General features: G+C 42.5%; 1 protein-coding gene across 3 annotated transcripts; it reads right to left on the bottom strand.

The window, feature by feature from the left end:
• Positions 1–531: 531 nt before the first annotated feature.
• ZNF285 (zinc finger protein 285) lies at positions 532–14,882 on the bottom strand. 3 transcript variants are annotated; one of them, XM_007997099.3, is made up of 4 exons: positions 14,814–14,882; positions 10,415–10,472; positions 7,812–7,938; positions 532–3,694 (listed from the first exon to the last, which is right to left on the bottom strand). In XM_007997099.3, exons 1-4 carry the CDS (start codon positions 14,864–14,866, stop codon positions 2,064–2,066), a joined length of 1,869 nt encoding a protein of 622 aa, XP_007995290.3. In that variant the 5' UTR covers positions 14,867–14,882; the 3' UTR covers positions 532–2,063. The 3 variants fall into 3 exon arrangements, with proteins under 3 accessions (XP_007995290.3, XP_007995293.3, XP_007995291.3); XM_007997102.3 differs by having other exon boundaries at positions 14,723–14,855; XM_007997100.3 differs by lacking the exon at positions 14,814–14,882 and adding an exon at positions 14,669–14,729.
• Positions 14,883–16,029: the final 1,147 nt, after the last annotated feature.

Raw genomic sequence — 16,029 nt, 5'->3', positions numbered from 1 at the left:
GGTCACCTCAATCTCTTGTCCTCGAGATCTTCAAGCCAGTGGAGACTACAGAATCATCCACAGATTCAATGAAACAGGGATCAAAAATATTAAGAAAAAACAATAAAAATTAGCAACACAACAATAAAAATAACAAAAAACCCAATACAGTATAACAACTACTTACATGGCATTTTTATTGTACAGGGATAGAAATAATTTGAAGTATACAGGATGATATGCAAAGGTTACATGAGAATACTATGGCCATTTTACATAACAGACTTGAGAATCCATGGATTTTGATATCCATAAGGGTCCCTGAACCAATTCCCCACCGATACCAAGGGACTACGGTATTCAGGATTTTTAACCTAGTTCATGAAGGATATTCATCTGTAGTTTTCTTTCCTTGTAATTTCTTTGTCTGGTTTGGTATTGTCAGATTAATGCTGGCCTCATGAGACAAGCTGGGGGTGGGTGGGTGTTCCCTTCTCTTTTCGTTTCTGGGTTTATTTACAATTCACATCTTTACTGTTTAGTAGAATCCACCAATGAATTAATCTCAGTATTAGTTTTTCTTTTTTTTTTTTTTGAGACAGAGTCTCACTCTGTCACCCAGGCTGGAGTGCAGTGGCGCGGTCTCCGCTCACTGCAAGCTCCGCCTCTCAGGTTCACGCCATTCTCCTGCCTCAGCCTCCCAGGTAGCTGGGACTACAGGCACCTGCCGCCACGCCTGGCTAATTTTTTGCATTTCTAGTAGAGACGGGGTTTTACCGTGTTAGCCAGGATGGTCTCAATCTCCTGACCTCATGATCCGCCCGCCTCGGCCTCCCAAAGTGCTGGGATTACAGGCGTGAGCCACTGTGCCTGGTCTTCTAGTTAATTTTTAATCGCATTTAAGGTGTGAGCTGACAAACTTATTCAGCATCCCACATTATAGAGTTTCTCTATTGTATGAGATTTCTTATGACTGTGGGTTGTACTTTTCTGTAAAGTTTTACCACAGCTGTATCATCTGGAACATTTCTCTTTGGTGGACACACCAATGAATGAAGTTATCACTGAAGAAGTCGCATCCATACCATTTTAGATGGTTGCACTGCCACATCAAGCCCTAAAGATTTAAAAGTTTTGAACTCTGAATTATATTGTTACTTCTGTATATGTACTCCAATGACAATGAAACATATTGCTATAAAATCCCTCCATGCTAGTCAAGATAGCCTAGGAAATGTTGCAGTAACAAAATAAACCACCAAAAATCTCAGTGGTGAGACACAATGAATTTTTATTTCTTACTCTAAAAAGAAATCCAACACAGATCAGATAGTGACCTTCTATCAACCCAGTCTGGAATAAGCAGCCTCCAAGGTCACCTTGGCAGGGATAGAGAAGCCTGAGGATGTGTGTAAAGGCTAGACCAAAAAGTGGCTCCTATCACTTTTGCTCACACTCCATTGGCTAGAACTCAATCACATGGGCACATTCTTAACTGCAAGGGTGACTGGGAAACAGAGCCTTATTTGCAAGGAAATGATAAACACAGCACTGCCTCTGCCATATCCTTCAAATACCACTTCTTTAGAGCTTCTCACCTGTGTACAGAATCTCATGGAAAACCTGAGTACTAATGTTCTTTCATAGTAAGAGCATGGGTTTCATTTCTGAGCACACTTTTGAATGTTCTTCATACAGAGAGTATTTTTCTAGTGGGGACTAAAAAAAATCTAAAGACTTTGGCTGAACTGAAGACCTTACCATAATCATCCCAATTAGAATTTCCTTCCTGGATACACCCTTTAAAGGAAATTTGACCTCTAACTATGACCACTACCAAAACCACCCATTTGTTGAGAGTCACCTACTTTGCCATTGCAGCATACAGCAGTCGATGGGAACTTCACAGAAGTTCTTGAAATCCACAATCCTTGCCTGGCACACTCCAGTGCTGCAGGCTGACGTCATCGATGGCAGTGTTGCTGTCTTTTGCTCCCCCAGCCCTCCCACAGGCTGAGTAAGCCTCTATCATCTGCAATACAGTGTGGCTTCTGTTTTCCTAATTTAACCCTGACTTACTACATTTATAATGTTTCTCTCTGCTCACATAGTCTTTGATGAGTCAGAAGGTCCTTGCCACGCTCACAATGTGTGTACTGTGTCTCATCTATATGCACTCTCTGATGGGCAAGGAGGTACGAATTACGACTGAAGCCCTTACCACATGCCTTACACTTATAGGGCCTCTCTCCTGTGTGGACTCTGAGATGAACATGAAGATCTGAATTCCGACTGAAGCCTTTACCACACTCATCACATTTATATGGTTTCTCTCTGTTGTGATCTCTTTGATGTAAGTGAAAATACGAGCTGTAACTAAAGCACTTTCCACACACTTCGCATTTATATGGTTTTTCTCCAGTGTGAACTCTCTGATGAGTGTGAAGAACAGAGCTATATGCAAAATCCTTTCCACACACATTGCATTTGTATGGTTTCTCCCCTGTGTGGACTCTCTGGTGAATGTGAAGGTGTGTACTTTGGCTGAAGCCCTTTCCACACTCACCACACCTATAAGGTTTCTCCCCTGTGTGAAACCTCCAGTGGACTTGAAGAACGGAGCTTGAACTAAAGCACTTGCCACACTCACTGCATTTGTAGGGCTTCTCTCCAGTGTGGACTCGCTGATGGACAAGAAGGTTCGAGCTCTGATCAAAGCCCTTCCCACACTCATCACATTTATAGGGCTTTTTCCCTGTGTGTACTCCCTGATGAATACAAAGAAGGGACCTAAATCCAAACCCTTTCCCACATACGTCGCATTTGTAGGGCATGTCTCCTGTGTGGACTCGATGATGGTTGTGAAGGGAGGAGTTGCGCCTGAAGCTCTTGCCACATTCTTTACATTTGTAGGGTTTGTCTCCCGGGGGGACTTTCTGATATCTGGGAAGGTGTGAGCTCTGTTTGCACCCCGTCGGCCATTTGTGGAACTCATAGGGAGTCTCGCTTGAGTGGATTTTACAATGAACGATAAGATCTTGGCTCTGAATAAATTTCTTTCCATACTGGTCACATTTATAAGATTTTTCTCCTAGGTGAGCACTGTGATGGACACGAGGATCTGTATCATCTGCAAAGCCCACCCCACAGCTATTACATGTGAAAGGCTGTGGTAATACACGGGCCGCATTATGTTGTTCAACTGTTGATTTCATACTCAAGTTCTTCCCACAGTCGCGGTGTCTACCAGGGTCTTCTCCTTTACATTCTTGGGACTCATGATGATCACGTGCGGTCCAATTGAGGCTGCCATCATGCCGAGCACGTCTATACAATTTCTCTTCCATGTAAATTCCCTTATATCTTCCCTGAGAGTTCTGGGGCTCGGTCGTTATGTTGGCTTTCCTCCACGATTCCGGGGTAAGAGCCTGTTTCAGGCCTTGCCATGCTGTGGTATCTTGATTTTTGATAATGGCATTTACTACATAGTTTTCATTTTTAGAAATCTGAAGAGACACGCCTGCCCACTCTTCACAGAGGGAAACATCTTCTAAATGTGGGGAACACTCTTCTTGAAGGTTCATGACACAATCCTGACTCACAGTTAAATCCCGGATCCTTTGTTTCCAAATCTGCCAGCAATGAAGCACTTCTTGCGAAAGGTAACTTAACCCCTTTTCCTGAAGATTCAAAATGTTGTTTTTAATCCCATCTCCTATGAGAAGAAAGAGAATGCGGCTAAGAGAACAAGTCAATCATCTGTCCAGAGGTTTTGAGAAAATGAAATATGATGGGGTGGGAAGTTGTCCCTGGCTTCTACGACATGTGAAACAATTAGAGCCACGGTAATTCTAACCTGTGAGCTGCCAATTTGAAATCAAGTGTTGTAGGGAAATTAAGAGAAATCTTGGCCAGGTGCAGTGGCTCATGCCTGTAGTAGCAACACTTTGGGAGGCTGAGGTGGGAGAATCACTCAAGCCCAGGAGGTCAAGACCAGGCTGGGCAATATGGTGAGATCCCATCTCTACAAAAAAATTAAAAATTGGGTCAGTTTTGCCTATGATCCCAGCCACTTGGAAATCTGAGGTTGGAGGATTGTTTAATCCTGGGAGGCAGAGGCTGCAGTGAGCCAAGATTTTGCCACTGCAGTCCAGCCTGGGTGACAGAGCAAGACCTTTCCACCCCCACACCGCAAAAAAAGAAAAAAAGGAAGTCTTAGGAAAAATGTATGAAGGAAGAAATTCACCTCCCTGCTATAAGAGTAGTCGATAAAAAGCTTTTAATAATCTTGCTACAAAAGGTATGGGAAAGGCTCCTATTTTATGTAGTATATGTGTGTATATAAATAATACATATTGACGGAGTGTTTTCTATATGTTGGGCAGAGTGAGGGACACAAAGGGTCACAAGAGGTTTCAGAAACAAGCAACAAGTCCTATCTCCTGATAGCTTCCCTTCCTTCACATCACTGTCATATGGAGGACTATCATGTATGTGTACAACCTGCACAATTGTACATGGTGAGCCTAAAGGGGATGGGGATGAAAAGGCAATGGGGATTGAAATGGGGATAAACATTGTGAAATATGGTCCTGGCATTGTGCGGGGATGCATATGTAAACCTCTGAGACGAGCTTTAAGAGACATCCTTTTTATTTTCCCCAAGGTTCTTTGTCTTCATGAAAAGATAGAGACCACTCAGATCCTAAAATTCATTTCCTTAAGTTCTACCCTTTTAAGTTACTGCAGAATCTCAAACAGCCATGACTATGAGAATGGGGAACAGATACTGTGGCACTGTCAATGGCCTGGCACCCAGGGAAGCAAGACTGTGGTATATAACAAACAGGGGCCTGAGGCAGAAGAGGATGATCATAGTCTTGGAACCCTAAGATGGGTTTCAAAATGGCATGAGTATCATAGTCAAGTCCCACTGGATACCGCTTCTGGTTCAAGCTCCTTTCTGGGTTAATTGAAAGTGACTTTAAGTTTATAAGATAGTATCAGGGAAAGGGAGACCACGAGCTGCCCCGAATGGGCTTAAGCAGTGGTTTCCCAATTGTTTTGATTGTAACCCACAGTAAAATCGGCATTGTGACTCAGTAGAAATAGGCACAAGCATCAACACAGATTGATCACTAAAACAGAAGTTTTATCAGCTGATGCTTACATACTATGTGCAATGCACTTTGATAAATTCTTTTGTTTTCTGTTCTATTAATCTACTTTGCTTTTTAAAAATTGCTAGTTATGACACAGTAATTTGATTTCAGGACTCACCAAGAGGGTTTTATCCTGCAGTTTGAGAAACAACTGCAAGGATATGCAGATTTATGCAAAAGGCCCTGTGTCTACAGTTTACACTTTGGTTTCATGAGGTTATTTATTAAAAACATAGGACCTAGGGCCAGATTAGGAGGGCTCAAATCCTAGTTCTTCTTACAAGCAGTTGTGATCATGGGCAAGTTATTAATTCTGTGACTCAGTTGTTTCATTCATTGATAGGGTTTGGCTGTGTCCCCACCCAAATCTCTTCTTGAATTGTAACTCCCATAATTCCCACGTGTCGTGTCCCATAATTCCCACATATCAGAGCCCCCACACAGAGTCCTTACCAGGGCACTGCCTAGTGGAGCTGTGAGAAGAGGGCCACTGTCCTTCAGACCCCAGAATGCTAGATGCACTGACAGCTTACACCGTGTGCCTGGAAAAGCCACAAACACATAACACCAGCCCATGAAAGCAGCCAGAAGGGAGACTATACTCTGCAGAGCCACAGGGGTGGAGCTGCCCAAGACCATGGAAACCCACCTTTTACATTGGTGTGACCAGAATGCAAGACATAGAGTCAAAGGAGATCACATTTGAGCTTTAAGATTTGACAGCCCTGTTGGATTTCAGACTTGCATGGGGCCTGCAGCCCCTTTGATTTGGCCAATTTCTCCCATTTGGAACAGCTGTATTTACACAGTGCCTGTACCTAGGAAGTAAATAACTTGTTTTTGATTTTACAGGCTCATAGATGGAATAGACTTGGCTTGTCTCAGATGAGACACTGGACTGTGGACTTTTGAGTTAATGCTGAAATGAGTTAAGACTTTGGGGGACTGTTGGGAGGCATGATTGGTTTTCAAATGTAAGAACATAAGATTTGGGAGGGGCCAGGGGTGGGATAATATGGTTTGGCTGTGTCCCCACCCAAATCTCATCTTGAATTGTAACTCCCACAATTCCCATGTGTCATGGGAGGAACCCAGTGGGAGGTGATTGAATTATGGGGGCGGGTTTTTCCTGTGTTGTTCTCATGATAGTGAATAAGTCTCATGAGATCTGATGGCTTTGAAGAGGGGAGTTTCCAGCTGGATGCGGTGCCTCATGCCTGTAATCCCTGCACTTTGGGACGCCAAGGTGGGTGGATCTCGAGGTCAAGAGATTGAGACCATCCTGGCCAACATGGTGAAACCCCATCTCTACTAAAAATACAAAAATTAGCTGGGCATGGTGGCACATGCCTGTAGTCCCAGCTACCCAGGAGACTGAGGCAGGAGAATTGCTTGAACCCGGGAAGTGGAGGTTGCAGTGAGCCAAGATAGCACCACTGCACTCCACCCTAGCTATAGAGCCAGACTCTGTCAAAAAAAAAAAGGGTGGGGGGCGGTTCCCTGAAGAAGCTCTCTTCTCTTGTCTGCCACCATGTGAGACGTGCCTTTCACCTTCCACCATGATTGTGAGGCCTCCCTAGGCACGTGGAACTGTAAGTCCAATACACCTCTATCTTTTGTAAATTGCCCAGTCTCGGGTATGTCTTTATCAGCAGTGTGAAAACAGAGTAATACATCATAAAAGGGGGATAATAACAGTACCTATCTGTATTAGTTCATTCTCACATTGTTAATAAAGACATACCCCAAACTGGGTAATTTATAAAGGAAAGAGGTTTAATTGACTCATAGTTCCATATGGCTGGGGTGGCCTCACAATCATGGCAGAAGGTGAAGGAAGAGCAAACAGACGTCCTACGTGGCGGCAGGCAAAGAGAAAGCCTGTGCAGGAGAACACCCATTTATAAAACCATCAACTCTCATGAGACTTATTCACTCTCATGAGAACAGCATGAGAAAGACCCCTGCCCCATGATTCAGTTACTTCCTACCAGGTCCCTCCCACAACATGTGGGAATTATGGGAGCTACAATTCAAGATGAGACTTGGGTAGGGACACAGCCAAACCATATCTCTATCTCATAAACTAAACTTAGGTAACACATAACTGTATATGAACCTCTGAGAAATAAAAACGAGGTTAGATATTTATCAAAAAGCAATCAAATAAACCAACACTTAGATTACACTTACTACATACCAGTAAGTGTTGGCTATTGTAACTGCCAACCAAACCAAAGTTCTCCCTTGGTTCCTTTAACACTGGTTTATCCAAAACATTGGATAAACATTGATTTTTCTCCAGAAGCAACCAATAGATCAAGGCCCTTGGTGATGTGTGAATTGTATCAGTCTCATTCTGAGAAATATGAGTAAAGAATGAGAGCCTAAATGTGTGAGTAGGGAGGGAGGGGTTACTACCTGCACTGAATGCCCACAGGCCAGGGGTATGAGATTTGGGGAGAGCTCCCTCACATCACAAGGGGCCACATCCTCACATTGATCTGTAAAAGCTCATTAACTGCAGGGTTCTAACCTGCACATGCATCTCTTAGGATTTTTCTTTCCAATGGCCAATGGTTCTCTTTGTGATCTAACTGGAATATTCTATCTGGTTTGAAATGATGATTTGAAGAAACAGGTTCAGTGGTCTGATGCTCAGTTACTCACCCACTGAGATAAGGTTCCTGAAGTTTTCCAGCATCACATCTTGGTACAGGTTTATCTGGGCTTTATCCAATAGTGCCAGCTCTTCCTTGGTGAAGACAACAGCCACATCCTTGAATGTCACCCTTTCCTAAAACATCAACCACACGCCACATCAATCATCCACACAAATGACTGGTCTTAGTCTGTTTGGGCTACCTTAATAAAATACCACAGTCTGACTAGATTAAACAAAATAAACTTATTTCTTCCTGTTCTGGAGGTTGGAAAGTCTAAGATCAAGTACCACCAAGATAGGTTTCATTCAGGTTTCTTCTCTTGGCTTGTAGACAGCTGTCCTCTCACTGTGTCCTTATGTGGCATAGGGAGAATGAGAGCAAGCTGTGTTGTCTCTCTCATAAGGACACTAATCCTGTTGGATCAGGGATTCCCAAAGGACAATATTAATCAAATTATAAAATATGGCCCAGGAAACAGGCGCAGATAAATCTACACTAAGGTGTTGTGCCAATACATAAGTCTAGTAGTGTTCCATGAGTTCATTTCTCATCACACACCAAGATTTGGTATTTTCACTTTTTCATGGCAGATTAATCTATTTTTATCATGTTAAAAGGAACTAAGAAGACAGGGTAACTAAAAGCATTGGCCCCTAGATTCAAAAAACACAAAAGAGAAAAGGGAGATTAGGATCAATAAGAACACTTCGATATCAACTAGGTATTAAAAAATAGTGGTATCAATGTGAAATTTCTTGAGTACGTTAGCAGTAATGTGGAAATGTAGGAGAATGCTCTTATTCTTAGGAGCTATAAGCTGAAATATTTAGGGATGAATTATAATAATGCCTGCAATTTATCCCCAAGTGGGTCATCAAAATAAAATATAGATATGTGTGTGTATATACGTATATTATGCATATGTTTGTGGGTGATTCTGAACAATTGGTGAATCTAGGTGAAGATTACACATTATGCTATTCTTTCATTTTCCTGATAAATTGAAATTTCTCAAAATAAAAGGATGTGGGGAATAAGCTGATATTAATAACCATCTCCTAATCAAGAAACCAATTTTTACATAAAATATTTCTATCACTGCATATATCACACTGCTCAGAGTTAAGTATTTACAGATATGTTCTCTCAATAGACTCTGCATCTCTAAATAAAGCAGAGCTTTCAAACAAAAGTTGTAAGCAGTTACAAAGGACTTCACAAGGAATATGTTACTAACAATTGTCCAATTACCAAAATCTGACAATGATTAAAACCAAAATCTAGGAGAGTCAGCACTGTTGTCCTAATAGCACCCCTCTCTCAGTAGCACTACTGTTAGAGGCAACAAAATTGAATTGGAGTTAATCATTCAGGAAATACAGACACCCTGAAGCCTGCTTGGGGTGTTCCAACGTAGGGAGAAGGGGTTAGGAATAGAGATTCACCCAGCATCTCCCCATTCTCCATTCTCTGCCTCAACTATAGAGCCTGGGAAAATAAAACACTCATTTCTCCACCACCCTTGTAGCTGGATGGATCCCTTGTAGGAATCCTAGGCAGCGATTGTCACAGGATACAGGTACAAGGACAACCCCAAAATATTAAGAAACCAAATTTATAAACTAATAAACACATGCAAAAATCTTTAAATCTTTTCCTCTATGAAGTATTCTTGTAGAACCATCTATGAAGTATTCTTGTAAAACCTTGAACCTGAATCTATTCAAACATCTGATGCTTCCACTTACAAGAAATACTGTGGATAGAATAACACATTGAAAGACACCAAAAGGAAGCAAACAAATGCATTCCAAATGTAGGAAAGAACACAGGACACCAAACTTGGTTTCAACAACAAGTCAATAGCAGGAGAGAATAAAGTAGAGGGGCAGATTTCTCTGGATTAAAAGAGATTATGAGATGTAACAACCAACTACATGATAGTATAGACCTTGTTAAGATCCCGTTTGAACAAACCAACTGTTAAAAAAATTTTTTTTAGATAATCAGGGAAATTTTATTATTGTCTGGTTATTAGATAATACCAAATAATTATTATCTCAGTCCATTTTTAAGGAAATATATACTGAAATACATACAGTGTGGTAAATTAGATTGCTGTTTAGAAATATCCTCTTCCATGCTCTCCAGTCCCACTAAAGGACCACAGTGTGTTTCCTTACCCCTTTAGTTTGGACTTGGCAATGGAACTTGCTCTGGCTACCAAAATGAAGCAGAAGTGATAATGTGCCAGTTCTAAACTTGGGCCTCAAGAGATCTCACGTGTCTACTTGCTCTCTTGCCCCTCTGTCTTCACTATGAGGACACACCCAAGCTAACCAAAACCAGCAGATTTCAAGATGTCTACTTTGGTGCTACTCTAAGTGTGGTTCATGTACCAAAGTAGACATCTTGAAATCTGTGAGTTTGTTTCTTCACTTTTATAAAGGGAGTCAAACCACCTGCCTCACAAAGTCATTATGAGCAAGATAAAGTACCTAATACATAGTAGTCACTCAAAAAATGCTGACCTTCTTTCAGAAAACAGAAGTGTCTGGTTCCTCAGAATGAACAGTATATTTAAAGAGAAAGAAACCCTTAACTTACCTGGAACTTAATCATATCGTCTTCCTTTTGGAAAGGGCAGGATTCTGGAAAAGCAGAACTGCAAAGAAGAAAGAATCCATGAGATCATGGATTCAACAAGTTGTGAATGAACATTGGTTCCTTCCTTATCTATTAAAGTTTCTCACAATTTCTCCACTCCCTAGATATCATCTCTTCTCACTCTGAACAGACTGAACTCCCACCTCCTCAAGACTTCCCTTGATTTGTCCCCAGTCCCTCAATCTCAAACCACTGTGTAACTTCTATCTCTCTCCTCAAGGTTTTGGGTCAAAACCTGCACATTCTTTTCCTTGTGAATGAACTTAGGAATGAACTGACATAATCTTGTGAATGACTTGTGAATAATTTTCCTTGTGAATGACTTGTGAATGAACTGACATAATCTACATCTGAATTTCACAGGAAAAGAGGCCCCAGAACTGCTGATTAAGGGAGCAATCTCAGGGCTGAGCACAGTGGCTCACGCCTGAAATCCCAGCACTTTAGGAACCCAAGATGGGTGGATCGCTTGAGGCCAGGAGTTCGAGACCAGCCTGGCTAACATGGTGAAACCCTGTCTCTACTAAAAATACAAAATTAGCTGCATGTGGTGGTGGGTGCCTATAATCCCAGCTACTCAGGAGGCTGAGGCAGGACAATCACTTAAACCTGTGAGGCGGAGGCTTCGGTGAGCCGTGATTGCACCACTGCACTCCAGCCTGGGCAACACAGACAGACTTGTCCCAAAAAAAGAAGAGAGAGAGAGAGAGCAATCTCAGGATGACAGGGACCTTCTGCTATTTCCACTTTCACATGCAAGACTTGATCTTGTATGGCTAGGCCTGTGGTCTAAAAAACTTGAGGTTAGCCAAGATATACAAATTAAATCCCAATTTTTATTATTATGTTAATCAATAATACAAATTTTTAAACATCTACACCTTGACTCTTGGCTTCCTAAACCATCTCTCCAGCACCCATTCTATCCCCTGCTTTTGCAAATATTGATGACATACCTATGACATATAAGATACATCCTCTGCTCTGGAAATGCTCACAGTATACTGAACTATAAATGTTCTCAGACTGCAGGTAGACCAAAGTAGGTAGACAGAGACCTTCTAAGCTTGCCACTTCATATACACTAAAGCCCCTTCCTGTTCAGCTTTTATCAGTGGATTCCCTTGCCAATTAGCTTCCAGTTGGGTTCAGCCAATGGGGAAAGCCAGCAAGAGATCCAGGGAAGGGACAAGAGTGAAGTCGGGATATTTATCTCCCCAGGTAAGCTGTGGAATGGCTATGTTCCATATCCATTTACCAAAGGTCGTGGCCTCCATCAGGCAGCTGTCATCCCATAAATCTTTCTTCAGGTTTTAGTGACTGCCTCTTCACTTAGCCCTTCAGTCCTAAAGGCAGTAAGTTATCCTGCCTCAGAGCTATCACTAGCTCTGAAATATTGCAATATCCTTTGTGGATTACCACAGCCTGCCTACAACTTTGTAGATTATCCCTTTATTAAGCTCTTCTCAAATTACCCAATTTGAGTGTTCTGTTTATTTTTTATTGGGATTCCATCTGATAAACCCTGTAAACACAATTGTCTCTGGCCTTTGTGGAGAAACTTACTGAATAAAATTGCCACTTTAGGCACTGTGGAAACCGCAAAGATTAAAAAATAAAAGCCCAAAACCATGTTTCTGCCTTCTCAGATATGCTTTTCAGACTATCTGTGATAAAGGACTAGTTTTAAAATTATTATTACTGCTACTTTCAGTCTGTCACAGACTGATATTTTGGTAAGATACAGTAAAAAGAAATTACTGGAAAAAGGAGATTAAGAAGGTATGCAATTTAAAGCCCAGTTGTTATTATTATGTTAATCGATAAGACAAAATTTTAAACATCTACACTCAAGTTCTCAAATTATCTGGTCACAGACCAATATCATTTATTGGCACTGGTCTGTTGGCTACCCTTTGAATTGCAGCTCACAGGGTTATAGAATCAGGTTAAAAGACTATGAAATGTCTTTTTGGTAAATCCTTGGACTCCTTTTCTCTCCTTTCCTACCTTTAAGAGACATCATTAATCACATCTCATCCTGGATTCCAACAAAGGGCAAAATAAGGAGTATTCAACTCATTAGTACAGCATGAATTACATCGTTTTACAATAATTAAAACCTACCAAGAAAACACTCCTCCTTTCCCCTGTCAAAAAACTACAAATCCTAAAAACAAAAATAACCAAGCTGTAGTCTTTTATCCACTGCACTTGGTAAGGATCTTATCATTTAACAAGCACTCAATCAATGTTTCTTGATATTAACAAATGCAGAAATAGAATTGGCTTGGATATTATACATTAGATGCATGTGCCAAGACATAAACTCACCCTCTACCTCCAGTACCTGTTCTCACTTAAGAGCCAAAAATGGGACAGGTTTATTTTCAAGCACACATCTACACACATGCACTCACACATATATGGTTGGGGGTTTGGTTTCCTGAATTTCTGGCTTCAGACACTACCTGCCTGTATCAAGTCAGGGCCATGGCAGGAACCAGAATGGCATATTCAAATTTGAGGGGAATTTAATAAACAGATGGCTTACAATGGTATTGGCTAGGGGTAAGGAAATCACAGTGGATAAGGCTGTATCCTGGGAAGTGACAGGGAGGTGCCATTATAATACCTAGGCCTTAAGAGGTAAGGGGAGGGAGCAGTCCCTGGAGCCGGGAACTGAGAGGACTGTGTGGCCAGGGCCACCCAAACCATGATCTGTTGTGAAGGGCAGCTAATCTGTGACAATCCTGCAGAGAGAGAACCGGGGGACAAGATACTCCAAATCACAATTCTTCCTCTCTCCAAACTTTTCTGTTGAGACTTCCCATTGGCCAAAGACAAGCAAGGCCAGAAGGCAATTGTGGCCTTTCAGGGCAGACAGCAGGGGAAAAGGTGGGGCAGCCAAAGACATGGGGCGCATGGCACCTCAAGACTCTTGTTTTTTCCCTACCTACCAAAGTCCACACAGCTCTCGCACACAAATGCCTTTCTCATCCTTCAACCTGACAACTCCTCTGATCTGAGGAATGCATCAGGAATGAGACCAGAAGCCCATATCAACCTCTTCAGGGAACGAGGACCTAAAGGAAAAGTGCAGCTGAATCTGGAACTGCAATTGCCCAGAAACACAATCAGAAATGTAATAAATGCTGCTATTACACCTAAAATAATTAACACAAATTCTCTAACTTTATCAAATATACAGAGAGCGTTCAAACTTCAAATTTGTTGAGTGCAATTTAACAACTTATATTTGCTCATCTGCTTTATAATCCTCAAAGTCCCTACTCCCTGGCTCACAGCCTGTGAGGTGAGAATGGAGTTAATAATTTGGGGCAGTTCTTTTCTTTTCTTTTCCTTTTTTTTTTTTTTTTTTTTTTGAGACGGAGTCTAGCTCTCGCCCAGGCTGGAGTGCAGTGGCGCGATCTAGGCTAACTGCAAGCTCCGCCTTCCGGGTTCACGCCATTCTCCTGCCTCAGCCTCCCGAGTAGCTGGGACTACAGGCGCCCGCCACCACGCCCGGCTAATTTCTTGTATCTTTTTTAGTAGAGACGGGGCTTCACCGTGTTAGCCAGGATGGCCTCGATCTCCTGACCTCGTGATCCGCCCACCTCGGCCTCCCAAAGTGCTGGGATTACAGGCGTGAGCCACCGCACCCGGCCTGGGGCAGTTCTTTTCAAAATAAATTCGGTGACATTAAACTCCAGAGTTATTACGGTCTGAGTTGTTTCTTTATTGCCAGAAGCCAGAACCTCTGCCCTGACGTTAGAAATGCCCCGCTGGAGTCAGAGCTGCCAAAATCCAGAGTTCAGACCCAAGACAACTCCCCCTCCAAGAACCTAGGGGTGCTGAGCCAGAATCGCCCCCACCAAACTGAGCGAGAACAGCCCAAGCCATCCTCTATACCCTGAGACACGCTGATTAGGCAAATCCCTTATCCCATTCAGGGACGCACAGACCCAGCCATTACTCCTGAACCCTGAGCCAGCGCCCCCCTGCCCTCCTCCAGAGATGCACATCCCAAGACTGACACTAAGCTTCGACCCGAGGACGCACAGCGCGAGTCGCTGTCACGAAACGTGAAGAAGATGCACTGTTTTCTCAAACCCAGGGCTGCTCCCCAAACCGAGCCCAAGCTCTCCCCATCCCATCCCAGGTAGGTCGCGCCGCTGAAATTCCCCAGCCTACCCCACCCACGAGGCCTTATCATTGGTCACCAGTCCCCTCTTCCACTTCTCCTACTTCAGTCCACAGGGACGGGTCACAACTGCACATCCGACACCCCTACTCCTGGCTACGCCTCCAAGAGGGGCGCGGTCCAGGCGGGACTCACCCCAGCATCCCAAACAATGTCGCCTGCAGCGTGCGTCCGGTACCACGGCGCATGCGCTAGGAGGCCTATGGACCACAATCCCCAGAAAGCCCCGCGCGCCGCTGTGACCATTCGCAAGGCTACCCGGGTGAAGTCAGGGGTTGGCCGGAAGTCCTTTGACTTCCGTGCATTCGTCTAAAATAATGGCAATCATAATAACGATAAAATAATGAAATGTAAAATAAATCACTAATGAAATGTTAAATAAATCACTATCAACGATTAAAAGAAAAAGTTTCAATATTTTACTACTTAGAAATGAGCACTTTACCATTTTACTGAAGACTTTTATGGTGAAGACTTTTATAGGCATGTCCTTCAATGTTATAACCACGAAACTTTTCAATTAAAATTCATTTAAATATTTTCCCTCCCCGCCCCTCACCATGTTTTGTTTCTGTTGATGAAGACTCTGGATAATCTACACTTGCGATATAACATAGCCCTGTAATTTGTTTCCTAGTCTCAGGAGAAGCAGAAAGAATTAACAACCACTGTCTGAATCCTTAACAGCGGAATTGCAGGAGTACTGAGAGCCTCCTAGAAGAGACACAACACAGCATAACAAGAAAACGGGAAGTTTTCAGATTCTTTTTTGAAAATTACCCCTTGTTTGGCCTTAGGCTTTATTTTGCTGTATGTTATTGCATTTAAGATTTAAGATTTCTATTAAAGAAAAATTTGGGTACCCTAATGGGGTAAGAAAATTGAATAAGAATTCCACTAGAGGCCCACAGTTTTAGCCTGGACGAAAGCCCTAATAACGAGTGAGAACAATCTCTCCTAGGAATGGTCGCCTGGTCCTGCTGGCAGAGGCTCTGTTTAGAATATCTGGCTGGCATTCTCTTTTCCACGCACCCTCAAGCTGTAGGGATTGTGAGGCAGTTCCAGTCCTGGACTAGACAAGTAAGTGAAGACCCCCACCTCTAGGCAATGGGCAGGAAATGGTTGAATAGTATCCAACTATAGCTTGACATTGCAACTTAGGGCACAAAAAGGGACAGTGAAATTCTTTTGGCTTATCTGTGTCTTTTGATGTTTACATGTTTGATGTTCTTACACGTTGCTCTAAGTTGAAGGATTACTTGATTTAATCTGACATACTTGAATTTTAACGAGTTCAGGAATATTTTTATTTTTTGCCTAATACAAGGTTAATTTTTGTGACATCTGTGTC

This window comes from Chlorocebus sabaeus, chromosome 6 (assembly GCF_047675955.1).
Source record: "Chlorocebus sabaeus isolate Y175 chromosome 6, mChlSab1.0.hap1, whole genome shotgun sequence".
Classification (NCBI taxonomy): domain Eukaryota; kingdom Metazoa; phylum Chordata; class Mammalia; order Primates; family Cercopithecidae; genus Chlorocebus; species Chlorocebus sabaeus.
This window is presented reverse-complemented; position numbering and strand designations above follow the sequence as displayed.

What these genes read in the sequence shown, in the direction of transcription:
- ZNF285 (XM_007997099.3), bottom strand. Translation starts at nt 14,866, where the DNA reads ATGCGCCGTGGTACCGGACGCACGCTGCAGGCGACATTGTTTGGGATG. An exon ending in ACATTGTTTGGGATGCTGGG is followed by an intron (nt 10,473 to 14,813) that starts GTGAGTCCCGCC and finishes TCTTCTTTGCAG; the next exon opens with TTCTGCTTTTCCAGAATCCT. An exon ending in CAGGAACCTTATCTCAGTGG is followed by an intron (nt 3,695 to 7,811) that starts GTGAGTAACTGA and finishes TTCTTCTCATAG; the next exon opens with GAGATGGGATTAAAAACAAC.